The 27,163-nt window shown below is 54.6% G+C and overlaps 3 protein-coding genes across 7 annotated transcripts; 2 read left to right on the top strand and 1 right to left on the bottom strand.

Annotated features, from left to right (window-relative positions):
* The first annotated feature begins 1,877 nt into the window (after positions 1-1,877).
* LOC309836820 (immortalization up-regulated protein) lies at positions 1,878-2,886 on the top strand. Of its 3 annotated transcripts, none has more exons than XM_082677002.1 (4): positions 1,878-1,991; positions 2,113-2,207; positions 2,339-2,479; positions 2,597-2,886. In XM_082677002.1, the coding sequence occupies exons 1-4, from the start codon at positions 1,970-1,972 to the stop codon at positions 2,765-2,767; spliced, it is 429 nt and encodes a 142-aa protein (XP_082533128.1). In that variant the 5' UTR covers positions 1,878-1,969; the 3' UTR covers positions 2,768-2,886. The 3 variants fall into 3 exon arrangements, with proteins under 3 accessions (XP_082533128.1, XP_082533127.1, XP_082533129.1); XM_082677001.1 differs by having other exon boundaries at positions 2,333-2,479; positions 2,597-2,878; XM_082677003.1 differs by lacking the exon at positions 2,339-2,479.
* A 32-nt stretch (positions 2,887-2,918) lies between these two features.
* Positions 2,919-13,559, bottom strand: YIF1B (Yip1 interacting factor homolog B, membrane trafficking protein). Of its 3 annotated transcripts, XM_082676999.1 has the most exons (9): positions 13,507-13,559; positions 12,078-12,128; positions 6,206-6,444; positions 6,020-6,124; positions 5,792-5,870; positions 5,614-5,671; positions 4,432-4,587; positions 4,253-4,346; positions 2,920-3,267 (listed from the first exon to the last, which is right to left on the bottom strand). In XM_082676999.1, the coding sequence occupies exons 3-9, from the start codon at positions 6,407-6,409 to the stop codon at positions 3,112-3,114; spliced, it is 852 nt and encodes a 283-aa protein (XP_082533125.1). In that variant the 5' UTR covers positions 6,410-6,444; positions 12,078-12,128; positions 13,507-13,559; the 3' UTR covers positions 2,920-3,111. The 3 variants fall into 3 exon arrangements, with proteins under 3 accessions (XP_082533123.1, XP_082533125.1, XP_082533124.1); XM_082676997.1 differs by lacking the exons at positions 12,078-12,128; positions 13,507-13,559 and adding an exon at positions 10,731-10,995 and having other exon boundaries at positions 2,919-3,267; XM_082676998.1 differs by lacking the exons at positions 12,078-12,128; positions 13,507-13,559 and adding an exon at positions 10,740-10,995 and having other exon boundaries at positions 2,921-3,267.
* On the top strand, positions 13,456-20,890 carry KCNK6 (potassium two pore domain channel subfamily K member 6; the record flags this gene model as incomplete). Its single annotated transcript, XM_082677000.1, has 3 exons — positions 13,456-13,777; positions 20,106-20,501; positions 20,667-20,890. The coding sequence occupies 3 exons, from the start codon at positions 13,456-13,458 to the stop codon at positions 20,888-20,890; spliced, it is 942 nt and encodes a 313-aa protein (XP_082533126.1).
* Between the last annotated feature and the right edge of the window lie 6,273 nt (positions 20,891-27,163).

The following is a 27,163-nucleotide window of genomic DNA, read 5'->3' as shown; positions in this document are numbered from 1 at the left end:
GTCTCCCCCTTCTTGCTGTATTTCTCTTCTTAACACATATTACTTTAAAAAAAAAAATAGAGTTCATTGAGTTATAAGTTACATAAAACCCATTTCAAATATACAATTCAGTGATTTTTAATAATTTTACCAGGCAGTGCAACTATCACCATAAATCTGTTTTAGAACATTTTCATCCCCTTCCCCCCAGTAAGATCCCTCATGGCCATTTACAGCTAATCGCCATTCCCACACTCAGCTCCCAGCAACCACTAATCTACTTTGTCTCTCTAATTGCCTTTTCTGAATACTTCATGTGAATGATATCATACAACATGCAGTCTCTTGTGTCTGGCTTCTTTCACCCAGCATAATGTTTTTGAGGTTTATGTAGCTGTAGCGTATGTCGGGAGTTCATTCCTTTTTATTGCTGAATAGTATTCCATCGTATGGATAGATATATCACATTTTGTATATCTATTCACCAACTGACGGACAGTTTTGTTTCCAGCTTTTTCTAACATACTCTACATTTTGCCTTGTTCCCGGCACTAGAATGTCAATTCCACGGGGCTGGAATTTTTGCTGGTTTTGTTCAGCTCTGTGTCCCCAGAACTTGAACTGTGCTGGACACATGGTAGGTACTCAATAAATATATGCTGAAGGAACACGTGAGAATAAAGATAACCTCAGAGAGTGGTAAGCAAGGGCTATCTACGCTGGCCACGAGGCAGGGGAAAGGGGATGGAGTGACGAGGCTCCGTGGACCCAGCAGTCAGGGCAGTCTCCTCTAAGGAATGGACTTTGGAGCAGAGACCTGAACGCACAAGGCTGATTACTACACGTTCGTCATCATCCGCAGGCCTCAGCTACCTGCTCCTGCCTAAATGCCAGTCTTGCCTGCCACTCCTGCAGGTCCAGGCAGCCAACTTGGCAGCAGGGCTGGGCTGGAGAGGGACTTGCAAGGACTAGCCTCACAGCCATCGGAACAGATGACGCAGGCCCCAGCTCCTCCCTGGGCCTAACCTGGGCCCTGCGCAGTGTGGGGAGGGAAGGCTGGGCTCGCCTGGCTGCCCCTTCTGCTGAGTGACCCCCAGGGTGAGACAAAGGGGTCAGGCACAGCCTTGGACTTGAGCTACACTGCCTGGGTTCGAATCTCAGTTCTAGCCTGTTCACAAGGAGCTAATTTTGTCCGTCATCTTAACTGGTCCCTCAGTTTTCTCATCTGTAAAATAGGGATAGCAACCATAGCTACCTTTTACTTAAAAGCCAAACATTATTTTATAAGCACTTACTCCTTGTAACTGTGTGCAGGCATGGTTGTGGGAAACTAATCCATTTGATTCTTACAACAGCTCCATATGGTAGCTGTTCTTTACAGATGAGGAAACTGAGGCCCAGAGAGGGGGAGTAACTTTCCCCAGGTCACTCTGCTACTAAGTAATACAGATGGGCTTCCAATCAGCAGACTGGTTCCAAGTGCATGCTCTTCACCCCTTCAGACACTGCTTCTCACCAAGCCAAAGGCATTGTCATAGTGAGTTAATGTATCTGAAGCCCTTGGAACAGCAGCCCAGCACGTAGTAAGTACACAAGGAGTGTCAGTATTATCACAGAGGGCATGGGGAGGCACCCTCCCTCTCATTTCTTCAAAAGCAAGGATCTGACCCTTTTAGGGGAAGCTGATAAGAGCTCTAGCCCCTCAAATCTGCAACTGCCCACACATTCCTCCCCCAGCCCCACCCACCACTCACTTGCCAAGGCTCACTGGGTGGGTGGTGGTGTGGGGGAGACATAAGTTAACTGTCCACCCTCCCCATTTCCCAGAGGACCAGTTGGGCGGTGCCGGGGAGGGGCTGTGAGTCAGGGCTAAGGACTCTGAACAAAGGTCTCGGGTAGGGCTCCTCAGAACTTCCGGGGCTGGCCCACTGCCTCTCCCCAAGGCCGGTCCTCTGCCTTTGGCCGTGCAGACATACCTTCTCTCAGCACCATGGAGGTCGACCGGTCGGCAGGTGCGCTCCTGGGGAGTGGGGAGCTTGAGGGGCAGGGGGCCAGACTCAAACCCAGGGACTGCCTCCAACGGGGCATTCCCTGCGCTTGCACCAACGCACCCAATTTCTCTTCTCTCTGCAGCCCTGGAGTCCACCTCCAAGAAGCCCCACGGGGCAGGCCAGGTAGGAGACCCCAAGCACGCCCCCGACAAAGTTGAGGTAGCTGATAACCCGAAGGTAAGTCACTTCATTCTTAGGAGGGTGTTTTTGACCCCAGGGTCCCGCTAGGTCTGGGGCCTCCGACATGGGGGAATGGGAGCTGGGAAAGGGGTCCCTGGCCTCACTGCCATGCCTCCGACTAGCATCAGCACGGCCACGGCCACGGCCACGGTCACGGTCACGGCCACGGCCACGGTCACGGTCACGGTCACGGTCACGGCCACGGCCACGGTCACGGAAGCTCCTCAGGTTCCGGCAGCAGCTCCAGCGACTCAGAAAATGAGGCGAAGGTAAGAGGCTTACCCCTCACTAGCGGGTGCCCTGCGCCCCAGCCCGGAATTCGGGCCGACGTCTCACAGGCGAACCCTCTCTCTCCTCTCCCTCCCCCACCGCCCTCCGCCCCACAGCCCAGCGTTGCCGGCTCCGAGCTATACAAAAGCGCCCCGGGCAAGGTCAAGAAGCCCAAGGTGAAAAAGGAGAAGAAGAAGGAGGAGAAGAAGGAGGAGAAGAAGGAAGAGAAGAAGGAGGAGAAGAAGGAGGGCAAGAAGAAGGAGGGGAAGAAGGAGACTTCCCACTAACGGGCCTCTCCGGGGCTCAGTAAACCTTCTCTCGGCCTCCAGGTTGCCTTTTGTCCCCCGCCCTTCCCCATCCCCCTTCTCGGACCGGGCCTGCCCCCTGCTGGGCACCGCGCGCCAAGGAGAGGCTGCCCAAGCCGTGCCCATTACGGTTTATTGTTTCTGGAACAGTGGCCGCACTGCTGGGGGGCGGCCTGTGCAGCTGGAGATCTCAGCACCTCGGCGAGGATGGGGAGGGAGGGACTCGGGCGGCGGGGTGGACCCTGTGGCCGGCAGGTGGCCGGGAGATGAGCGCGGCAGCGCGGTGGCCACCGGAAGCAGCAGCTGGAGGCGTTGTGGGGCCGCCCTCACCGCACCAGGTGGAAGGTGAGCCAGTACATGAGCAGGGGCTGCGCCGCCGCCACGGCCATGGTCAGGTACATGCGCAGCTGGTTCCGCGCCCCACGCACCGGGATGCCCTCGGCCGCCGCCTCGGCCAGGATCTTCAGCCGCAGCGTCCGGATCTGGGCGGGGGAGGGGTTCACTCTTGAGCCCGCATTCCTTCCAGACTCCAGTTTCCCCACCCCTCCATAGGGCAGCTGGGCTCAAGTCTCTGCTCTTGAGGAACCTTGGTTTCTCCCAAATCTCCTAACACACGTGGAGGACCTGCTCCTCCTCCCAGGCCTTGGGAGAAAATGTGAGGGTTCCAAACTCAAATGCTAGGCGAGGCCTCTTAAGTGAGTGAGGTGAGGAACTTCACTGTGAATACTCCACCTGAGGGGATGGCCAGGCTTGGCCCTTTGGCCGTCACCAGCTTGTGTTGACCCTTGACAATTTTTCAACACAAGCCAGAAATGCCTTCTTTTTCTTCTTAACTTTTTTTCCCCTCCCCTCCCCCCGCCCAGAATTTTAAATAATGACATCTAAGTCGAAGTTTATCTGAGCAGATCTGGCCCACCAGCCACTAGTTTTTGCCCTCTGCTCCTCACACTGAATCCTCCCAGTACCCTGACGTGCAATTATCATCATCCCCATTTTACAGAAGGGGAAGCAGGTTTAAAGAGAGGAAGTGATCTGCCCAGGATCGAGCGAAGCCTGGGTTCAAACCCAGGCCTGGTGGATCCCAGTGCTCTTAACCAGCACCTCCACTCCAGCTGGATGAACTCTCAGAGAAGCTACTTTGAGGATACTGAACTCTTTTCATCCTAAAGGAAATTCTGGTAGGAGGCCCATCATGCAAGGCGAGTGGAGTGAGGGTGAGAGCCCACTCTAGCAGCCTGGCTGGCGCCTCCTCTTCCTTCAGGACCCCGCTTGGACACCCCCTCTTCCAGGAAGCTCTCCGGACCCTCAGGCTAGGGCAGCCACTCCAGGGCTCCTCAGTTCACCAGTGTGGGGCCTCTGGTCTAAACTCCCCACCTGACATCCCCTGCTTGGATGCCTCCAGGGACCCCCAACTCTGCCCAGGAGGCCTGTGCCCTGAGTCCCATCCTTCCCTGAGCCCCAGCTCACCATGAACACAAAGATGGACACACAGCACCAGCCCAGCACCAGGTAGTAGCCAATCTTTCCAAAGAGCAGGCCCATGAGGACCCCACCAATCATCCTGTGGGGGAAAGGGGAAGGCTGGTCTGAGGAAGAAGCCCCAGAGCTGGGGGCTGGCCGTGGGAAGGTGGAGGGGGGGTACTCACCCAACATATTTGTAGCCCAAGAAGGCCACCAGGTCGATAGTGGTGAGGTCTGTGTTGACAGTGACAAGGTAGAGGCTGAGCAGGATGGCCAGCACCTCCAGTGTCAGCCAGGCCAACGCCGAGCTCGCCTGCAGCCCCAGGAGGTCTGGGGAGAACCTGTCAGCACCCAATCTCTGTCATTCAGTTAGCTGGCTCAGACCCTCCCTAAGCATCTGCCTGGGGACAGCCTGTATGGGGGGGGCGGGGCATGCTGAAGACCCGGCAGGAGCCAAGATGGATCTGGGCCCTGTCCTGGAAATCCCATCCCCAGTGACAGCCCAGAAAGGTCAGGGCTGGGATGGGGAAAGCACCGGGCAGGGGAGGTGTGTGACCCCGTTGGGAGGTGGGTATCAGACACTTGAGCTAAGGCTTGAAGGAGTAAGGAGCTGATTGGGGAAGAAGGACCTTAGTCTCTGCCATATCCCCAGTGCCTCAACAATAAATTGACTCTAATGACAACCGTTTTCCATGCCACAAAGGAAATGAACAGGGGTCTATGAGTGAGAGGTGGGGGCCTGACGTAGGCTGGAGGGTGGTAGGCTGGAGGGTGGAAAGGCTTCCCTGAGGAAGTAACATCGCAGTGGAGACATCATGAGTGAATAGGTGCTCAGCAGGTGATGTAGGGGAGGAACACACTCCCCAGCAAAGGGAACTGATGTGCAAAGGCCCTGGGGAGGCAACCCAGGTCCTCTGGAGAAACAGAAGGAGGACCAGAGTGGCACAGCAGAGTGAGGGAGAGGGGCAGGCAGTGCCAGGCTAAGGAGCTGGGGCTTGGTCTGGGGACAGGGGAGCTAGGGACAGCTTCTGAGCGGGGGGGGACATGGCCAGGCTCACCTCCCAGCCAAGACCTTCCTGCTGGAGTGGGGGTGCAGGGGGTATGTGTGGGCCGGGCAGCTGGTTAGGAGAGGCCAGGGGAAGGATGGATTTAGTGTCACCCAGCACAGGGTGTGGTGATGGGCTGCACACGGGTGGGAAAGAGGAAAGGGGCAAGGGTGACCCTGAGGGTGACCGTGCGGGCTCTGTCTTGGGCTAACTGGGAACATGGTGGGGCTCTTCTGAGACAGGGGAACCAAGAGACCTTCCTGACTGCCCCTCAGCTCCCCCAAACCCCACAACACTCTGCCTACTCCAGGCCACTCTTACCTATCCTGGGTCCCCAGCGCCAGGCCAGCCACCAAGACGTAGGTGATGAAAGCCATGGCTGTGAGAGGGAGACACACAGACACTAGTCAGCCCAGGGCCTCCAGGCACCTAAACCTCTGCCCGAGACAGGCCCACCCAGAGGGAGGAGGGCACCGGGCTGTGGTGGGTAGGGTGAAACCTGGAATGTAGAGGTCAGGAGCGTTGACATCAAAGCGCGGGGCCACTGGTGTGTCCTGCTGGTACTGCACCTCCCAGTCCTGTGGGGAGGGCGGAGGGGGCAGGCAGGACCAGAGCTGGGCTCCTGGCCCGCCTACAGGCCCTCTCTCGGCCTATCTTCCTGCCTCTCACGCCTGCCCCAGCCTGACCCACCCCTGTCTACAGGCTGCCACCCCGCTCAGATGCTCACCTGGTGCAGGTAGGGGAAGAAGAGCAGACCCAGCTTTTTGCCCACATACATGGTGTCCACAGCGAAGTAATACTTGAGCTTGGTGACGGGGATGAAGCGGTCGATCTGGGGAGGCAGAGCGCCAACCTGAAGCCCTGGCCCCAAGGCCCCTACCTGCCCCCACAACCACCAGCCCGGCCCACTCACGTTCTTATCCACCAGCTCCTTGCCCTGCGCGGCCAGGCTGCTCCCGTAGGCCATGGCCATGTTGGACACAGGATCACCCAGGAAGGCCGACTGGGGCGAGGCGGAGGCTGTAGGGTAGCCCAGGCCGCCAGGCGCCCGCTGGGCCCCATAGCCTCGGCTCTGGGCCGAACTCGTGTCATCAAAAAGCTGGTGGGGGTCAGCCATGCCTGGCTGGGACACAGGTACCCTCCGCTTCGAGGCTGCAGGGGGAGAAGGGTGGGGAGCCTCATTCATTTTGCAGGAGCTCTCCCTCCCACTTCTGCCGCAGTGGGGCACTGGTTTTGCTGTCAGATGGGTTGTCTAGTCAGGTTTGGGCGGCCTCTGCCTGCCTGCCATCCATCCATCCATCCAAATAACAATGATGAGGAGGAGGACGACGATGACGGCTACTATGTACTGGGGTTGACTGCACAGCATCCTGTGCTAAGCCTCTTACAAACAAGGTCTCTAGACAGACCTTCTCCCTGCACGTTCCCTCCTACTCATCCAGCTCCAGCCACACCGGCCTCAGTACTCAGTGAACACACCAGGCACATTCCCACCTCAGGGCCTCTTCACTGGCGGTTCCTCTGCCTGAACGCTCTTGCCCCAGACATCCTCAGGGCCCCCTCCTCTCCTCGAGGTCTTGGCTCCGTGGGGCCTTCCCCAGCCATCCTGTCTACAGCTGCATCTCCCTTGGTGCCATCCCCTCATCCCTCTTCCCCACTTCATTTATATCCACAGAACTCAGCAACAGCTGACACACTAGCTGTTTATTTTATTCACTGTCTGTCTCCCCCACTCAAATTTGAGCCCCAGCCAAGGTGAGGAGCTTTGTCTTGTTTGTGACTGAAGCCCCAGCCCCTAGAACAGGGTTAGAGTAGGTGCTTGATAAAAACCTGATGTAAAAATAAAAATAAATAAATAAATAAAAATAAATTTTAAAAAAGGGCTTCCCTGGTGGTGCAGTGGTTGGGGGTCCGCCTGCCAATGCAGGGGACACGGGTTTGGGCCCTGGTCCGGGAGGATCCCACATGCCGCGGAGCGGCTAGGCCTGTGCGCCGTAACTACTGACCAGTGCTCTGGAGCCTGCGAGCCACAACTATTGAGCCCGCGAGCCTGGAGCCCATGCTCTGCAACAAGAGAAACCACTGCTCCCCGCAACTGGAGAGGGCCTGTGTGCAGCAATGAAGACCCAACGCAGCCAAAAATAAATAAAAATAAAAATAAATTTAAAAACCTGATGAATGAATAAATGGCCATGCCCATTTTACAGATGTGGAAACCGAGGCTCAGACAGGCTAAATGACTTGTGCAAAGGGCCAAAATGAGGGAGTGACAGAGCAGGATTCCAGCCCAGGTCACCCTGTTAAATATTGTAATAATTAAACCCCAGCTGAGCACTTAAACCACACACCAGGCCATGTTCTAAACACTGTGGATTAACTCATTTAATCCTCACAACAATCCATTCTGTGTTGGTGAGACTATCATCCCATTTTACAGATGGGAACCATGAGCCCCAAAGAGGCTCAGGCCCTTGCCCAGAGTCATACAGATGGTGTGAAGCAGAGCCCGGTTTCAAGTTTTCAAAAGATCCCTCCATTTCTTGCGGGGGAACAGACTGGGAAGGCGGGGACAAGATGAGGGGAGAGGAGGGGAGGGGAGGGGGGAGGAAGCTGCTGAGGTGGTCCAGGTGGGAGAACAGGATGGGGCGGGCAGGGGTGGGGTGGGGAGGGGAGGGGCTGCTTCTGGCAAATTTTGGAGGTAGGAGAGGCAGGATTGTTGGAGGTGTGCTTGGCTGCGGTAGGGTAAGGAAGATGAAGGAATTCACGCTGTCTTCCCAGATTCTGGTCTGAGTGATCAAGTGGATGGGAGTGCTGTCTACTGAGATGGGGAATATGGAGAGAGCAGATTTGAACCCAGCACTCAGGCTCCAGTACCCTGACCAATAAGCCATGCCACCGCAGCAAACATTTACTGAGCTCCTCCTCTGTGCCAGGCGCCACAGTGGGAACAGGGTGGTAGGATTACAATGGGATGCGGAAGAGGAATCACATAGTCCATGTCGTGACTTTCTCTACACCTCAGTTTTCTCCTCTGCAGGATGGTGTCAACACTCCAGGGCAAAGTGACATAAACTCCTCACCCCCTGGCCTGGCCCATAAAAAAGTGGTCAATCCCGTCACCTATTATCAATAACTAGCCCCTCGACTCTTCCTCTTCATTATTTGTAGCCTGAAAACAGACCCAGGTAGTCCTCTATCCCAGAGCAAGCAGCACTGGCCCCGGCCCACTTGTCCCCAAGCACCACTTCTCTTTTCCCTCTCCCACTTCTGGCCAAAGGGCTGGCTTCCTGAAAGCTTTAGTGTAAGCACTTCCTCCCTCTTTGTTGCCCCCTCAGCCCTTGGCATTTGGGGTTCTGCTCTCACCAGTCCCCTAACTGCCTCTGCATTACCAGGCCAAGGCCGTTATTACTCTCCTCAGACTCAAGCTCCTCGGCAGCACTGAGGCCCTTGCTCCAACTGCCAACCTCCAACTCTCTGCTCTCTTGGCTTCTGAGACACTGTACTACCTCTTTCTCTTTCCTGTCGGAGCCCCACAAACATCGACTGAGCACCTCTGTGGGTTAGGCTGTGCTGCGGGTGAGGTGGATACAGCAGTGAACCAAAAGGGAAAAACTCATGGAGCTGATGTTCTGATCGGTTCTTCTCAATCAGTGATTTCTCTCCAGCTCCCTGAATTGTATGCCCCAATTTTCCACCACCCTTACCCTTGTCTTCTCTCTCTCAACTAGGGCAATCTCACCACACCCATGGCTTTCACAGCCACCCACCCTGTGCCCTGGGCTGTCTCTAGCCACCACTTCCTGCCAAGGCCCCAGGGCCTTTACCTCTGACATCAGTTCTCACCCATCTGGTCTCAATGTCACCCTCCCTTCTCAGACTCTGTCATCTTGCACCTGACTTAAATGTCCTCCTACCAGCTTCCCCTGTTCATTCTTAGCCCCAACAACCTCCTTTCCAGTCAGCAGCCAGAATGATCTTTTTAAATGTAAAAGAGAATATTTCATGCCCTCTGCCTAAGATCGGTGCCCACTGCGCTGAGAACAAAATCCAAATGCCTAGGAGGCCCTGCATGACCCAGCCCTGCCAACCACCCTGGTTTGCTACCTCTCCTGGGACTCACTCCACCAGTCACAAGGGCCTCCTCCTCTCGGGCCCTGACCCTGCCAAGCTCCTTGCCCCCTCAGGCTTTTGAACATACAGTGCTCTCACCTTGGAACACCTTCCCACAATTAACACCTGACAATACAGCACTCAGGCCTCAGCTCAAAAGATTCCTTCTCAGAGAGACCTTCCTTACTCCTCAATATAAAGCACTAGCCCCACACTTTTCTTCTCATAACATCCAGTGGTTCTTTTTTCTCTTCCAAGTACTCGTCACAACTTCTGAATCTATATTCATTTGTCTACTTGCTTACTCAGCACAGGCCTCCCACGCTTTTCCCTCGCACCATAAATCCCCTTCCCCGGGCTAATTCCTCATCATTCGATGTTACCTCTTCCAGGAAGCTTCACTGACACGCCTGGGCTGGGTCATGTTTCCTAATCTGGGCTAACACAACACCTCCATCCCTGCCATAACCACTCTGATTGTGCTTCTCCCATCCCAGCCCTGACCCCTCTGCCTGCTCTTCTCTTATCACAGCTCCATGAAGACAGGAACCAGGACTGATGGGCACGGCTGTATCCCCAGCATCGCCCACCACAGGGCCAGTCAGGCATCTTACAAAGGTTGAGGGAGGAATGTAAGGCCTCCTCAACCCCTAGTCAGTTTCCGGCTTATTCCCTTTACAGTCCTAATCACTCCCGAAATTATCCTGCTGCCTAGTTTGCTTCCAAGTTTAGTGTCTGTCTTCCCACTAAACTCTGAGCTGTAAGTTGCCAAGTTGCTGGTTACTACTGGGTACCCAAATTGCAGCACAGGGCCTGGCACAAGGGAGCTGAAGTAAGATATTCTGAATGAATAAATGAGACGCACTCACACTCCCGGAGATGAAGAGGAACTTAAAGAGAGATACAAATTCACAGACATGGGAAAAGGGGATTAAAAGCACAATAAACACAGGTTCAAATCTTAAATGAGGGGTAAACACGGCCCTCTGCGATCACGCAGGGCTTTGAACGCCGTCCTAAGGTGCGTGGGCAACAGCCCAAGGCCACGGAAGGGTGGGGAGAGGACAGACGGCTAACTGAAAATGAATGAAAGTCGCGTTGTTCTGCACATCACACAATATCCTGCCCAAACTTGTTTTCTTCTAAAGGAATTTCCTAAAGAAGAATCGAATCCAACACGCCCCTACCCGGACCTGGCATCCCTGCGCCGTGCACACCTCGTAGCTCCAGATCCCTGACCTCGTGACCTCCGACCTGCGGCGACCTCGCCAACCGCCGAGGCGGCCCCGCCATGCCCCGCCCTCCTAGCGCCTCGGTCGGCCACGTACGCCACTTACGCTGCCGGGGCGTCCCCGCCGCCGCCAAGCCTGCCGGGTGCATTTTTCGCTGCCGCCGCCGCCACCGCAGCCCCAGCCACGGTTCGAAATGTGCCCGCCCGGCTCCCGTAGCCACGCCTCACCGGCCACACGACAGCCAATGGGCGTCACGATCGCGCAGACGCCACGCCCCCTCACAGAGGCCCAGACAAGCTGGCGGGTAAGAGGCGAAGACTGGAGGCCGGTGACGTTAGGCGAGAGTCAGGCCTGCAGGGCAAGGAGGGCGGAGCCCGGAACAATCGAAGGAGTAGGCGGTGTCGTGCATGATGGGAAATGTAGGTGTCGAGCGAAGAGGGCGATGGGAAATGGAGTTCTCTATAGACAAACGCTCAATTTGGCTCTTGAGAACACTGGGGAGCGAGAGAAGGGTATGGAGCAGGAGAGGAGAGACCCGTTAGTGTTCCCCAGGGGCTAAGCAGAGTTGTGCGGGCTCTAGCGCTTATACAGTTTTGGCAGACTTTAGGTATTAAAGTGATTATTTAGAGGGAGAGAAGGATATCCAACAAGTTAGGTGGGAAGAACCAGGTGTCTTTCCTCAAGACGTATTGTTAAAAAACAAAATTAGGGACTTCCTTGGCGGTCCAGTGGTTAAGCCTCCGCGCTTCCACTGCAGGGGGCGTGGGTTCCATCCCTAGTTGGGGAACTAAGATCCCACATGCCAGCTTGATGCGGCTAAAACCAAAAAAAAAACCCCACAAACAAAACAAACCAAAAAACCCCAAACTAAACCGAGTAAAATTTCTTAAATTAATTTTTTATTGGAGTATAGTTGCTTTACTAAACCGAGTAAATTTGAAGACCTATGGGATTTATTCAAAAATTTATGGGGGCTTCCCTGGTGGCGCGGTGTTTGGGAGTCCGCCTGCCAATGCAGGGTACACGGGTTCGTGCCCCGGTCCGGGAGGATCCCGCGTGCCGCGGAGCGGCTGAGCCCGTGGGCCATGGTCGCTGAGCCTGCGCGTCCGGAGCCTGTGCTCCGCAACGGGAGAGGCCACAGCGGTGAGAGGCCCGCGTACCGCAAAAAAAAAAAAAAAAAAAAAAAAAAATTATGAATCGGGCGACATCCCATCTAGTAAATAGAACGGAGCTTGAAGGAGTTGTACAAAATGGAGGGTTTTTTTATAGAAGGAGGCAAGGAAGTTATTAGCAAGAGAAAAGAAAGAATTATTTCAGACCAGGTCACCTTCTTTTGGTGGGAGGGTGAGAATCTATCTTATAGAATACCTCTTCTTCCTTTGCGGGGGTAGGGGTGGGGGCGTGGGGAATGTAGAAATGGTGAGGTCCCACATGACAGATTACCTCGCTGGTGCTGACCAGGAAATTCCAGACTGGCCGATTAAGATTACCTTCCTGGGGAAGGACAAAATTGCAGTTAGATCAGATGTTAAAATCTAGGTTTGGTATCATGGGCTTTAGCACGAGTGACGCCATTTGGGGTCTGTGGTTTTCTCTTTAACAACATCTTTAGACATTTTCCCAAAAAGTCATAAAAATGTTCCTGTGTTGCAACCTGGTTTCCCTGGTTTGCCAAAAAACATTATAATCCCCAGCAAGTGAGCACACACGGGCACACCTGCAAGTGAGGGGCCCTGAACATTAAGCTACCTTAGTCTCTCCTGTCTCTGCCCTCCATCTCCCCCTTTATCTAACCTGTCTCCCCCTCAGCCTCCCCTTTTCTGTCCCTCAGTCTCCTCCAGTTATCTCAGGCAAAGATAATGGTAGAAATGACTTCTGGGGAGTGATAGCCCTCCGGAAGGATGTCAGCAAGTGACCGTGTCACTGTGGCTTTCCCTTTCCTCTTCTGAGACACTGTCTTTTCTGGGGACCTTGAAGACTGTTCTAGTCTCTCAGTTATGACTCCTGGCTGCACAGTCCTCTAGGCTTCACCATCCAAGCCCCTGTCACTCTGCCTGTGCTTCCCTTATCACAGCCCTGACCCTCTGGGCTGTCAGTCGGTTGAAGTGCGGGGAGCCCCCCCGCGAGGGCAGGGCCCAGGGACTGTCTTGGTCACTGCGTGTCCCCAGCATCACCCAGCAAAGCGCCAGGCACAAATTGAGGGCTGAGCAAAGATTTGGTGAATAGCTAAGGATCCCCACTCTGTGAGGGCACAGGTGACACCTGGCCCTGTGGTATCCCCTTTGTGAGTTAGACAGGGGTTCCCTCCAGGTGGACGCAGCCCCACTCCAGAACGCACGACCTGGCGCGTGGAACGAGGGCTGGATTTCAGTTTGTCCCCTTGTCCCCTCAGCAACGCGCCCCGGTGCGGCGCACAACCTTCGCAGCCTTGAGCAATGGCCCTAAGGAGTCGGGGAGCGACTCCTCGGTCCGCGAGCCGAAAACAGACTTAGAATTCTCTCTGGCGTAGGGAGCCGCGGCTCCGGGGAGGAAGCAAAGGAAGGAAGGGGGAGGAAAGGAAGAATACCCCCAACCCAAGCATCCCGCCGGTCTCCTGGGTCCGGGAGCGCTGGTCTCCTCCCTCTCGGTCTTCACACCTGGCGGTGGGGCGTGCCTCAGTTTCCTCCACCCCGCCCCTCCCCTTTTTCCTCTTCTTCCTCTTTGGGGCGCCGGTGGCCGCGCGTCAAGCACTCCCGGAACTGAAGCTGGGCGCCTGGCGGTCGGGAGGCAGGGGCCACGTCAGCGGGGCGGCCGGGAGCTTGGCGGGCCGGCCGGCTGCGCCATGCGGCGGGGAGCGCTCCTGGCGGGCGCCCTGGCGGCGTACATCGCTTACCTGGTGCTGGGCGCGCTGCTGGTGGCGCGGCTGGAGCGGCCGCACGAAGACCGCCTCCGAGCTGAGCTGCAGACTCTGCGCCAGCAGCTGCTGCAGCGCAGCCCTTGTGTGGCTGCCCCCGCCCTAGACGCCTTCGTGGAACGGATGCTGGCGGCAGGACGGCTGGGGCGCGCAGCACTCGCCAACGCCTCGGGGTCCGCCAACGCCTCGGACCCCGCCTGGGACTTCGCCTCGGCGCTCTTCTTCGCCAGCACGCTGGTCACCACCGTGGGTACGTGGTCGCCCTCCCGAACCCCCGACCCGGGACCCCCCGGAGCCCCCGCCTCCCTAAGGACCCAGGAGCCGCCACGAAATACCCTGATCCCGGCGGATCATTCTCGATCTACTCTGAGCCCAGAATCCCCTCAAAACCCCCCAACGAGGACCTGGGACCCACACTCATGGGCTTCTCCACCTTGGGGGGCCTCCATCCATGCCTTTCCTCCCAGTAGGAAATCCACCAGTTCCCTCGGGGACCAGAGCCACCCTCAGAGTACCTTCCGGCGAGCATCTGGGGCCTCATTCCTCTGCCTTAACTCCCTTGGAGACCCGGGTCTGTCCAGTCCCCTCTGGGCCTAGAACTACCCTCAGAGACCTCCTGCGAGAACCCCGGACCCTCTGCCTGAGACCCTCGCCCCATCTGGACTGGGACCTCAGCCATGCTGAGCCAGCTCTCTCTGGCTCAGACCGCCATCCCCTCCAACACTGTCTCCTGGTTCTCCAGATACGTCCTTCTGGGTTGCCCCTTAGGAAGCCTTACCCCAATCTCCTCCCGACCCTGGTGCCCCAGTGAGGACCCTGAGTCTCCAGACCCTCTCCAGGTGCTATCCCTAAAGACCTTACTGCCAGTAGACATCCCTCAGCCAGAACCTGGGGCCCCTATCCCAGACTTCTAGCCCTCTGGACCTAGACCACTCCCCAGCAAGGGGCCCTGCCCTCCTCCTGACCAAGGACCACCCCCACCCTCATACTCCTCTGCAGGTGGCCCTGACTCCAGACACAGGGCCCCTCTTCACGTATCCCACTCCGTCTTAACATCTTTGTATTGAGGAGCCCTCAGTGCAGGGCTTTCCTCCCAATAGGGACACCCTGTTCCCTCTGAACGTGGGACTTCCAATTCAGCAGCCCCAGCTGTGGAAGTGCGTGAGAAAACTAGAGCACCTTCAGGAAGGGCCGCTGACTTTCCAACCAGAAGCTCCCTAGCCAGGACTCCCACCCCTCCAGTCCCAAAACGGCACCAGCAAAAACCCCTACTGTTTTCCAAGCCAGGGACTCCCCATGGGGACCCCTTTGTTTATTTATGTTGGCCCCCGCATGGATCTTTGTTCCCTGAACACAAACCCATGCCCCCTGCAGTGGAAGTGCGGAGTCCTAACCAGTGGACCACCAGGAAATTCTTTGCAGACCTCTTTGAACCCGAGAACCCCTAGCTGAGACTCTCACCACTCTCTGGACCCTGACACCCCTCGTAAGAACCCCAGAACCACCTGAGACCCCAGCGCCCTCCACACACGCTGTCCCTGAGAGCAGAATCGCCCCCCTCCCCAGGATGCCAGTGCAGGGAGCCGGCTCTCTGCACCTGCTACCCCTCCCCCGAGACCCCCTGCCCAACCTGAATTTCCCAAGAAAGGAAACCTCCTGGGGACCTGGGACCCCTTCAGTCTCCTCCAGACCCACAGCTGGGACCTTTCTCTCCACCCCAACCCTGCTGTAGTCTGCTCTGGACCTGAAGTTCTCCCTCCATCAAGGACACTCCAGGCTTTCTGTACCCCAGACCCCCCACCACCACTGTCCACTCAAGACCATTCCCACTTTCCACCCTTGACACTCTCAGCCAGAACCTGAGACACACACACCCCTCCCATCCTCCCCGTAGCACTGTCTACCCCCATCATGTCCCCTCAGGCATCCTTGGGCTCAGAAGCCCCTTCTGCCTGAGGATTCCCCTTCCAATCCAGAAAACACCCACACTGGTGCCTGTCCCCCTTCTTCCTCTGGACCCAGGACCCCAGCCCCAAACCAGGATTCTTTTCAAACCAGGACACTGGCCTCTGATTTCAGATTACTGACTGGACCCCACAGATCCCCTTCTCTGGACCCCTACAGCCTCAGGTGGGACTGACGCCCCCTCCCAGCCCTACCCGGGAAATCTCTCACCTCAGGGCCCCTCAGACCTGGAAAATCCCTTTGTTGTCAGGCTCTGCTGGTCCTCCCACAGCCCCTCCCCAGCCCCCAAACTTCCTCTTTGCCTCTTTGCTAGGATTTGGATAGGGGAGGTGGCTGGGGCCTGGCTGGCCCAGACTCCTAACTCCCTTCACTGCCGGCAATAGCAGGCAGCCTTTGCCTTTTGTGCCCTGTCATCATTGTGTGGATCAGCAAACCAAGGCCCGGGGCAGCAGGGCTGGGTGCTTCTCACAGACTTTCCAGCTGCTGGCTGGGCCTGCACGACCTGCTCCCCGGCTTCACTCTCCCTCTGTCTCCTCCCAGATCCTGGCTTCGGAGAAGTTGTCCCAGGCAAGACAGGTGAAGAAGCCAAACTCAAGGCAGGCACTGTCTGGGGGATCTCTGATTCTCAGTGTCCTCCCTCATCTGTAAAATGGGGGAGCCCTCCCTGGGGCTTCACAGTAATAGCAATACCTGGTAGAGGACTTAACCACATATGGACTTTGACTCACTCAGTACAATAAGCCTTGTGAGGCAGGTACCATTAGCGGTTCTATTTTTCAGCAGTAGAAACTGAGGCCCAGAGAGGTTGGACAACTTGCCCAAGGCCACACAGGTAGGAAGTATAGCGTGCGGTTTTGAACTGAGGCTGTCAGGCCTCAGAGTCCCATGCTGTTAACCAACACACCACACTACCTCTTAGGCTTGCATGAATGAAGGAGGGTGATGTATGTATATTAAAAAAAAATTATTCTGACATTCGTTAAAAATGGTAGGTTATGGCAACAGGGGAGAGAGACTGAACTCAATTCCGAATATAGCAAAGACAGCTGGAGAGATTTAGAGCTGAGAGCAGAGTGAAGGGGTCAGTGGATGGAAAATTACCAAGAGGAGCATGGAAGGTAGGGGGATTCTTGCTAAATACTGGCCAAGGGCTTCAATATCAGTGGTGGATGGTGAGGAATCTGATCAGATATCAAGAGTGGGGGGATTCTCCCTAAACCAACTGAGGATTCCTGCTAAAACTGGGCTTAGTCAAGAAGAGGGCTCAGGACTTCCCTGGCGGTCCAGTGGTTTAGACTCTGCGCTTCCAATGCAGGGACGCAGGTTCGATCCCTGGTCAGGGAACTAAGATCCCACATGCCGCGCGGCACAGCCAAAAAAAGGGAAAAAAAGGAAGAGGGCTCAGAGGAGCTGACTAAAATTTGGTCAAGGTGGGAGTCTGTGTCTGTGTGAAGTGCCGGTAATAATAACTGAGACTGACAGAGCCTCGGTTATTATTATTGTTGCTGGTGAAGCCGGGAGCCCTGAATGTATCTGGAGAAATGGAAGACCGTATGTCATTCATAGAGACCTCTCCCACAGCGTCCCTGGTCTTGTCATAGGGCCTAGTCTTCTGAGCAAGACCTGGGGCCTGGAGCTGGTCCAGGCAGCCTTGCTGTGATTGAGGCCAGGGCTGGAGGAGTCGACTCACCTGCAACTGGGAATGGGGGGAGGGAGCGAGCATTACAGTCATGCTAACTCTTTCTATGCCCGTGCTAGGTGCTACACCCTGTCCCAACCTGCATTTGAGGAAGGCATTGTTTATGAGGCCATTTTGCAGTACTCTGAGGAAACTGAGGCTCAGAGAGGAGAAGTCACTTGGCCAAGGTGATGCAGGGACCAAATAACAAAGCACCGATTTGGACTTGGCTCTCTTGGAGGTAGCAAGTTGAGGCTCACAACCCCCATTCTATTCTAACTCTACGATTTTTCTGTTTATGAGGATTTCGTGTCATCTGCAAACGTGTCATTTCAGCTAGGCTGCTGGAGTTTCTCTATCAAAAGCCTTGTATTAATGAAGCTTGGAGCCATAAGTGATAAACCTCAAATAACAGCTGCTTAAATAAGATGGAAGTTTATTTCTTGCTCACATTCAAGGGAGTTAGTCCAAGACCAGGATGGTGCTGCATGGTCAGAGACCTTCGTGTTCCTTCATTAACTCCTGGGCACGGTTTCCATTCCCAAGCCCATCTTATGGTCCCAGATGGCTGCTCACCTCCAGCCTTCATATCTGTGTTCCAGGCAGCAGGAGGAGGGAGGAACGAAGGAAGATACACATCTCCCTTTCTCTAAGGACACTTCCTGGAAGTTGCCTGCTTCTTTCATATATACCTCATTGGCCATAAATTATTCCAGAGCCACACCTAGCTGCGCTGGAGGAGGGAATGTCTTTATTCCAGGTGGCCACCTGTCCAGCAAGAACTAGAGGATCCTTTATTTTTCCCTAGTTTTTTTTTTTTTTTTTTTGCGACAAAATACACATAACATAAAATTTTCTATCTTAACCATTTTTAAGTGTACAGTTCAGTGGTATTAGGTACATTCATATTGTTGTGCAACTATCACCACCATCCATCTCCAGAACTCTTCTTATCACACAAAACTGAATCTATACCCTTATGTACTAACTCCCCATTTGCCCCTCTCCTCAGCTACTGGCAGCCATCGTTCTACCTTCTTTTTCTTTTTTCTTTTTTGTCTGTGTTGGGTCTTTGTTGCTGCACGCGGGTTTTCTCTAGTTGTGGCAAGCGGGGGCTACTCTTTGTTGTGGTGCGTGGGCTTCTCATTGCTGTGGCTTCTCTTGTTGCAGAGCATGGGCTCTAGGCGCGCGGGCTTCAGTAGCTGTGGCACGCGGGCTCAGTAGTTGTGGCTCGCGGGCTCTGGAGCACAGGTTCAGTAGTTGTGGCACACGGGCTTAGTTGCTCCGCGGCACGTGGGATCTTCCCAGACCAGGGCTCGAACCTGTGTTCCCTGCATTGGTAGGCGGATTCCTAACCACTGCACCACCAGGGAAGTCCCCGTTCTACTTTCTGCCTCTATGATTTTGACTACACTAGGTACCACATATAAATGGAATCACAGAGGATTTGTCTTTTTGTGACTGACTTATTTCTCTTAGCATAATATCCTTAAGCTTCATCCATGTTGCAGCATGTGTCAGAATTTCCTTCCTTTAAAAGGCTGAATAATATTCCATTGTTTGTATTTACATTTCGTTGATCCGTTCATCCATCTGTGGACACTAGGGTTGTTTCCACCTTTTGGCTATTGTGAAGAATGCTGCTATGAACATGGGTGCACAGGTATCTCTTCAAGCCTCTGCTTTCAATTCCTTTGAGTATATAAAAGCCAGGGGATCCTTTTGTATGGAAGAAGGGCTCAGGGGAAAGCCTGCTCGTAACGTGCAATTCTTCCACACTTTCTTACGGGTCACAGGGCTGGATCTGCAGTCTTTTGGGCAAGACATTTTACTGTCAGCATAAACCAGGCCCCTTACCACTCCAGTCATATCTCTGACCCTTTGGTTTGCTTTATTTGGGAAATCAAAAGAGATTTTCAATTACACACTGCCAAAGTGATCCAGTTTCACCCACACCTGAATTCCCCTTTATCGTGTTTCTGTTTGCAGAACTCACACCCACCCTGGCCTTCCTGTGTTCCCACGGTCTCCGGGAGCACAGTGGGGCTTGTCACACCCACTTTAGGGTAGAGGAAACTGAGGCTTTGAGCCAGGGTAAAGCCTGCACCCTTTATTCATTATTTTGACTATCGATCAAGTGCCCACTCTATGCCAGATACCAGGGCTACAGTAGTGAACAAAACAGACAGAAGCCCCTGCCCTCCTGGAGCTGGTACCCTGTGGGGAGCCAGACAGTAACCACATAAATAAACCATACGGTATGCTAGAAGGCGTTCAGTGCTATGAAAACAAACTAAAAAGAAGAGTTGGGTAGGAGGGTGTAACAATTTAAAGTGGTGAGGGTGTCACTGAGAAGGTGACATTTGAGCACACCTGAAGGAGGGGAGTAAGGGAGCCATGTGGATACCTGGGGGAAGAGTGTTCCACCAGGAAAGAACAGCCAGTGCAAAGGCCCTGAGGTGGGAGCGTGCTGCCCTGGGTTGTGTGGTGCCCCGTGGGTCACCATAAGGACTTTATCCTTTTACCTGAGTCAGATGGAGCCATGGGGGGATTCTGAGCAGGGCGGCGACATGACCTGACTCACGTGTTCACAGGGTCCCTCTGGCTGCGTAAGGGGGGAAGGGAGACCAGGCAGGAGGCTGCTGGGTAGACAGGACCAGGATGGAGCCGTGAGGTGGAGTGGGGCGAGTCGGTGGGTTTTGGATCTGTCTGAAGGTTGAGACAACAGACAGAAACTGGGTGTGAGTGACAAGGGAGTCGAGGATGACACCAGGCTCTTGGCCTGAACAGCAGGAAGGGTGGAGGTGCCGTCACTGGAGATGAGAGATTCTAGAAGAGGTGGGTTCGAGAGTGAAATTAGTCCTTGGCTTAGAGTGGCCACAGACCCCGGAGTGGATGCCGAGTGGGCAGAAGGATTTCCCCCTCACTCCCACAGGGTACGGGTACACGACGCCGCTGACCGACGGGGGCAAGGCCTTCTCCATCGCCTTTGCGCTCCTGGGCGTGCCGGCCACCATGCTGCTGCTGACCGCCTCGGCCCAGCGCCTGTCCCTGCTGCTCTCCCACGCGCCCCTGTCCTGGCTGAGCCGGCGCTGGGGCTGCCACCCCCCGCAGGCGGCCCGCTGGCACCTGGCGGTCCTGCTGGGGGTCGTGGTGACCATCTGCTTCCTGGTGCCGGCCGCCGTCTTTGCCCACCTTGAGGAGGCCTGGAGCTTCCTGGACGCCTTCTACTTCTGCTTCATCTCTCTGTCCACCATTGGCCTGGGTGACTATGTACCTGGAGAGGCCCCCGGCCAGCCTTACCGGGCCCTCTACAAGGTGCTGGTCACAGGTGAGTGGGGTGGCTGGCCGGGGACCGAGGGCCGGGTCTGAGGGGGACCTGGCCCCAACCCAGGGGGGAGTTGAAAGTCACTGCCCAATCTTCGGGGGTCCTGTAGCCCCACGGCCATGACCTGGAGGTCTGAGTCCACCCATCGCCCCTCTGCCGTCTCTGCAGTCTACCTCTTCCTGGGCCTGGTCGCCATGGTGCTCGTGCTGCAGACTTTCCGCCGCGTGTCTGACCTTCATGGCCTCACAGAGCTCATCCTGCTGCCCAATCCATGCCCTACCAGCTTCAACGAGGATGGGGACGATCGGGTGGACATTCTGGGCCGCCAGCCAGAGCCACACCAGCAATTCGCCGCCGACTTGCACCCTGACTACGCCTCCATCCCCAGGTAGCTGGGGCAGGCGCCGCGAGGCTGCGGACCTGGCCTGCGGCTGAGGGGCCCAAGGGACTGGACTGACAGACTAGCACGTCCACAAGCACATGCAAGTGTTCCTGAGGCCCTGCCTCCGCTATCCGTCTGTCCTTTGTCTTACCTGCCTGAGCACCACCCGGATCCAGGAACCAGCATTGCCTAAGTTTCCCCTGCCCCTCCTCTCACCTCCCTGCACACTCTGTGCTTCCCTGGCTTTCTTACCGTCTCTGTCTTTCCCTCTCACCATCTCTTTGGTTCTCATTCTTTTACGCCATCTGCCACTCACCACCTGCTGATTCTCCCAGGCTCTGGACTCACACCTCATTTCAGGAGCTAGATCAGTCATTCCACTTTGGCCAAGTGGCCGGCCCTCTCAGAGCCTTGATCTCCTCATCTGTCAAGTGGAAAGAGTATATTCACTCACTCAAAACTCCCTCCTCTGTGCCAACCCATGCTGGGCAGTGCTAGGGACATAGTAGTGTTCCAGATGGTCTGCCCCCTGCTCTCATGGGGCTTGCCATCCTGTAAGGTAGACAGACCTGTCCTCACACAGTGACAGTCCATAACAGGCAGGACTTCAGTGGGGGGGTGAGGGTGGCGGTGGGCAGAGTGGTCAGGGCTAGGGTGGAGGGAGCACAGGGAATGTACCCAATCCAGCCTGGAAGGTCAGGGAGGGCTTCCTGGAGGAAGGCGCAACTGAACTCAGACCTGAAATCTGAGGAGTAGTCCGGGGAAGAAGGTGTACCTGACTCATTTTCCTCAAGTGTATCCAGGGAGCAAGACACATTCGGAGACTCCTGGGGTAGGCTTGTGTGATAGAATCTTCTTCAGCAGCCTGGCAGGCAGGAAGCTAAGGCACTGCTCTTTGTAAGACACCATTGTAACAGCTGTTCCCGTTTACCAAGGGCTAATTACATTAGGTGCACTGGGCTCTGAAGCCAGCCTGCTTGGGCCCAAATCCCAACTCAGTCCTGTCTGTGTCCTTGGGTGGTCACTTTGCCTCTGTGATTCTTGGTTTCCTCATCAGGAAAATGGCAATAACGAAAGATGATTTCACAGAGCCTGCCATGTTATTCTGTGATGCTTTCTTTGGCCAGGCCCTGTTCTGGGTACTTTACATATGAGGCAGATAATGATAATATTATCAGTGGACATGGGCATATCGTAAGCATCCTTAAAGGACCATCTTGGGAACTTGGCTTCTTTCTTGAGGGCACTAGAGAGCCATGGAAGGGTTTTGAGCAGGAGAGGGCCATGGTTAGGTTTGGGTTTTAGCTGCTGTGTGCAGGGGGACACTGAGGCTGGGTGCCCAGGGGAGGCTGGGGCAGGAACAAAGCAGGAGACAGTGGGACTGGGTAGGGCCAAGGGAAGAGGAGGAGGGGGCGAGTCGAGGGATGCTCAGAAGGCCAAGTGGACAGGCCATAAGCCTTACAGACTTGGGAGGGATAAGGCCAGAGAAAGGTCCAAGGTTGGTCAGCTGCCCCTGAGGTGGGAGCCTGGGAGAAAGAACAGATTTGAAGGGAGATGCTGAGGCTTGTTTGGAACATGGTGGCTGTGAAGGGCTAATGGGACACACAGGGGAAGGCATCAGGAGGTTACAGGACCCTCAGGGCAAGGGCTCAGTGGGTGGTTGAGGCTGGAGACAGACAAGGAAACCAAGGCCATGAAGGTGGGTTTGACAGCTCTGGGTGGGAATGAAGAGAGAAGACCAGCCTTGAGAAATCAGCCTTAGGATGTTTATATATTTATATCAGTAAGGAAAGATTTGGGTTGCAAGTAACCAAATCCTGACTGGCGCTGGCTGAAACGATGAGATGGTTGTATATTGTACATCACCAGGGTTGGGGACAGCTCCAGGCATGATACAATCCACAGCTCCAAGAAAGTCTTGTGGTCCCAGGTTCCCTCTTTCTCTGCTCTGTTACCCTCAGCTGAAGGCTTGGCTCCCACATGGGCTCTCCTCGTGGCCCCAGAGTGGCTGCCACAGATCCAGGCATCACAATCAGACATGTTAATTTTTATTACAGGAAGTTGGCGGGGTGTGGTGGTGGGGGCATCTCTTCCCATGGTACCTTTTTGGAAACAAGGAAACCTTTTCCCAGTGTCTCCCAGCAGCCTTCCTCTTCCATCTCATTGGCCAAAATTGGCTCACATGCACATCCTGACCCAATCATTGGCCAGAGTGATGGCATCACCATGATTAGATTGGATGCCTCAGGATTCCCCCTGCCACCCAGGTCTGAGGCTGGGGCTGAGGTTTTAGTTTGCAGGCTGGTGAATACTTGAACAAAACTGGGCTTCTATTAGAAAGGCAGAAAGTTGGGAGAATGGGCAGACATCAATAAACTAATCAGCCAAGGCAGTGATGTACAATTATGCAGGTTGAGACCTACATAAGGGATGCCTGGCTGGTAGGGTGGAAACAAATAGGGGCTGAAGTTCATGGCTGAATATGCCCAAAGGGGACTTCTTTTTCTAATTAACATAACAGCCCCATATGGTGAGCAGTGACCCTTCAACCAATGCCCTCCTACCCGAGAGAAGAGCTTACAAAGGAGACAGCAAAGGAGTTCTAGAGAGGAGTAGGAAAACCAGGAGGGTGGGGAGTATTGTAAGAGATGAGAGAATTTTAAGGAGGGAGGAGGCAACATTGTCAAATGATGCTAAGAAGTCACACAAAACTGTTTTAATAACAGTGATAGAAAACACTTATATAGGATTTGCTATGTGCCAGGCATTGTTCCAAGCCCCTGATACACAAGAATTTATTTAACCCTCTCAGCAACTCTGTGAGTCAGGTACATTCTCCATATTGCAGATGAGGAAAGGAGGCCCAGAGAGGTTAAATAACTTATCCAAGGTCACACAGGAAATACAAAACTGAGACTTGGACAAGGTTTTGGTTGGTCACCTTGTCCCACGGAGGCTCAGAAACACCCACTGTCTAGCTCTTTCTCAGTCTCCCAGCCTTCCTGGCTCCTCAGCATGGTCGTTGACCCTGCTGCTGAAGTCACTAGCTGGGTGGAAGGCAGGTGCTTGGGGGAGGTGCCTGTGTGATCTGGTTTCTGCTCCTCACCACTTCTCCTTCCAAATTCCCCCGGAAAAAGAAATCAGGCCCTGCTCAGTTCAAGATACTAAAAAAAAAAAAAAAAAAAAAAAAAAGCACATGCTTAAAAATGGAAAAAGTAGAAAAGACTGTACAGTGAAAAGTAAGTCTTCCTCCTGTACTTGGGCTGTGTTGACAGATTTCTCAGGTCTCCTAGGCATGTACCAGCAATATACATGTGTGTGTATATGTGTGTTATTAATTTTTTTCTTTCACTCTACATAGTGGTACCTAGTACAGTGAGGTGGTTACAATCACAGACTCTGGAGGCAAAGTCCCTGGGTATAAATCTGAACTCTGTCACTTCTAGGCTCTGTGGTTTTGGGCAAGTGATTTCACCTTCCTGTGCCTGAGTTTGCCAATCTGTGAAATGGTATGATAACAGCACCTACCTCATGGACTTGTTGGAGAATGAAGCAATTTAATAAAGCTCTTAGAACAATGTCTGGTGCTCAGTAAAATGTCAGCTAATGGTTATTCTCATTTCTGCACCTTTTTCATATTATATGTTTCATATATACATGTATGCTTTTCTAATATTCTCTTTTCTGCACCTTGCTTTTTTCACCAACCCAGTGTCACTCGGAGATCATTCAAGAGGCACACAAGTAGGTCTCCTATCCTTTTTTACGTCTGTGGTGCCTCCTCTAGGACCCACATCCAATAAATTATTTCCACGTTTCATTAACGGACATGTGGGTGGCTGCCAGTCTTTTGCTGTCGTAAGTGATGCTGTAGGGTGTACCCTGTGCATCAAGGTAACAGAGGCCCTCCCCTTGGTGGGGCTATATTCCTGAGTGTGGGGGGGTGCCATGAGGACACCCCAGTCTCTCTGCCTCTGTGAGTCTAGAAGGGCTCAGGTACACAGCTGCAGGATTTCTTCCCTCAGATGAAGTCACCCTCCATGGTCTGTGGGGATGGGCTGGGGGGTGGGGAGCACAGACCCCTGTCAGCTCTTCATTTACGTAGAACACCTATAATGTGCTGTGTTGCACAGAGTTGGGAACAAGTGACAGAGAAAGCCCTAGGCCCTACCCTCACAGAGCCTGTGATGCAGTGGGAAACAAAGACCCATTCCCAGATAGACATGGCCTAGCATGGTCAGGGGAAGGATGGGGGCTGCTCGCATATCATAGACAAGACCTGAAAGGAGCAAAGTGGTCAGCCGGTGACAAAGTAGGGAATTGCATTCCAGAGGGTGTTACAGCAAATGCACACTCTGGAGGAGAGCGAGCATGCTTGATCAAGGATATTCAAGTCGCTCCGTGTGACTAGGCTTTGGACTACAGAGGGAGAAAAGGTGCCTGGGCTAGGAAGGACTACAGGGATGAGATTATGCAGGGCTCTGGAAAACAATTGAGTTTGGATGTTTCCCTGGGGTCCTGGGGAGTCATGGAAGGTTCCCAGGGTGTTGTCCCCAGACCATTAGTATCAGCATCACCTGGAATCTTGCTGGAAATACAAATTCTCCAGCCCCATCTCAAAACTTACTGAATCAAAACCCCTGGGGGTGGAGCCCAACAACCTGTTTTAACAAGCTCTTTTGGTGAGTCTAATGCATGCTAAGGTTTGAAAACCACTGGGGTTTAGAGTAAAGTCAGCTTTGCAGTTCATCAAAAAATCATGGTCTGGGGAATTCCCTGGCGGTCCAGGGGTTAGGACTCCACACTTTCATTGCAGAGGGCCCAGGTTCAATCCCTGGTCGGGGAACTAGGATCCCCGGAAAAAAAAAAAAAAGTCATGGTCTGAGTCCTTAACTGTTAGGCATCAGAATAACAATGAAAACTGTTAACTTATTGAATATTTACTTGTGCCAGGCATTCTTCACGTGCTATCTTATTGGCTTCCCGAAACAGCTCTATGAGATGGCTGCCTTTGTCCCTGTTCTGTAGAGAAGGGTGTTAAGCCGCAGTCAGATTAATTCCCATATGGAGACCAAATTGTTTTTCACTAGAATTGTGATATCAATGTCTGATTGGGTAGAAAGACAAGTAGGCGAGAACCACCAATAGGAACTCCTTGAAGGGCTTCCCATCGCAAACTTCGTCCCCAGCACCCTCTGCCGGCCAGGCCCCGCGCTACTGGGTGTTGAGCACCGCCCTCCCTCCGCCCCGCAAGCCGTAGGCGCTGGTTGGGGTGCGCGTTACCATGGGGACAGGCGGGCGAGGCAGGCGTGCCTCGAGAAAGGCAGAAGTCGGTTGTGGAAGTGTAGGCGGCCATTTTGAGACCGGGCAAGAGGGGCGGGACTGGAGCGGCCGAGTGACGGTTGACCGGTTCAACTTAGAGACTGGTACCACGGGGCGGGGAGAAGAGGGAGGTGCCTGGGGTCATGCCTGGGAGGGAAGGGTGGGGGGGCGGGGTTAAGAAGGGGAGGGGAGGGGGGAGGCGAGGAGGGGAAAGGCTGGGGAAAAGGAGGACAGTCCAGGGACTGGGCACAGGCGGGGCGGGGCGGAGAAAGGGCGGGGCGAGGAGTCGGGAGAGGCTAAGAGAAGAAGCGGGGCGATGAATAGGGTCGGGGCTAGAAGAGGCGGAGCGTAGAGCCAGGCTGTCCAGGGAATGGAAAGGGGTGGTGAAAAGGGAGGGGGCGAAAAGGTGTCGGGGTTCAGGGGGAAGGTGAGGATCAAGAAAGTGCTGACTGACAAGGTAGCGCCGACAAGGAACGAGGAGAAGTTGCAGGACGAGGAGAGGGTGCGGAGCGAGGGGAAGACCAGTGGCTAGGAGAGTTCCCAAGGCAAAGAAAGCGTCTCTAAAGAGAAGGGGCGGGGCCATAGGAGGGGGCGGGGCAAGGAGCTGGCTTGGGAAGAACAGCTCCCCCAGGATGAGGGGGAAGGGTGGGTCTATAAGGGGCGGGACGAGGAGCAGAAGCCGAGCGAGGAGCAAGCTCCAGGCGAGAAACAGGAGCGGGGACAGGGGAAGCGCGGGGCGTGGGGAAGGGGCGGGGAAGGTCCGGAAACAGGATCCGGAGAGGGGCGGGTCTAGAGGCAGGACCCGGTACCTGGGCAGGGCCCGAGCACGGACAATGGGGCGGTGCGAAGAGAAGTGGGGGGCGGGGCAAGAAGTGGGGGCGGAGCCACGTGCAGGTTCGCGACCAGAGGAACTGGGGAAAATAGGCGGGGCGCAGCTAAATCGAGAAACAGAAACCGAGAC

The sequence above is a fragment of the Grampus griseus genome, assembly GCF_964374135.1.
Source record: "Grampus griseus genome assembly, chromosome: 19".
Taxonomy (NCBI): Eukaryota; Metazoa; Chordata; class Mammalia; order Artiodactyla; family Delphinidae; genus Grampus; species Grampus griseus.
This window is presented reverse-complemented; position numbering and strand designations above follow the sequence as displayed.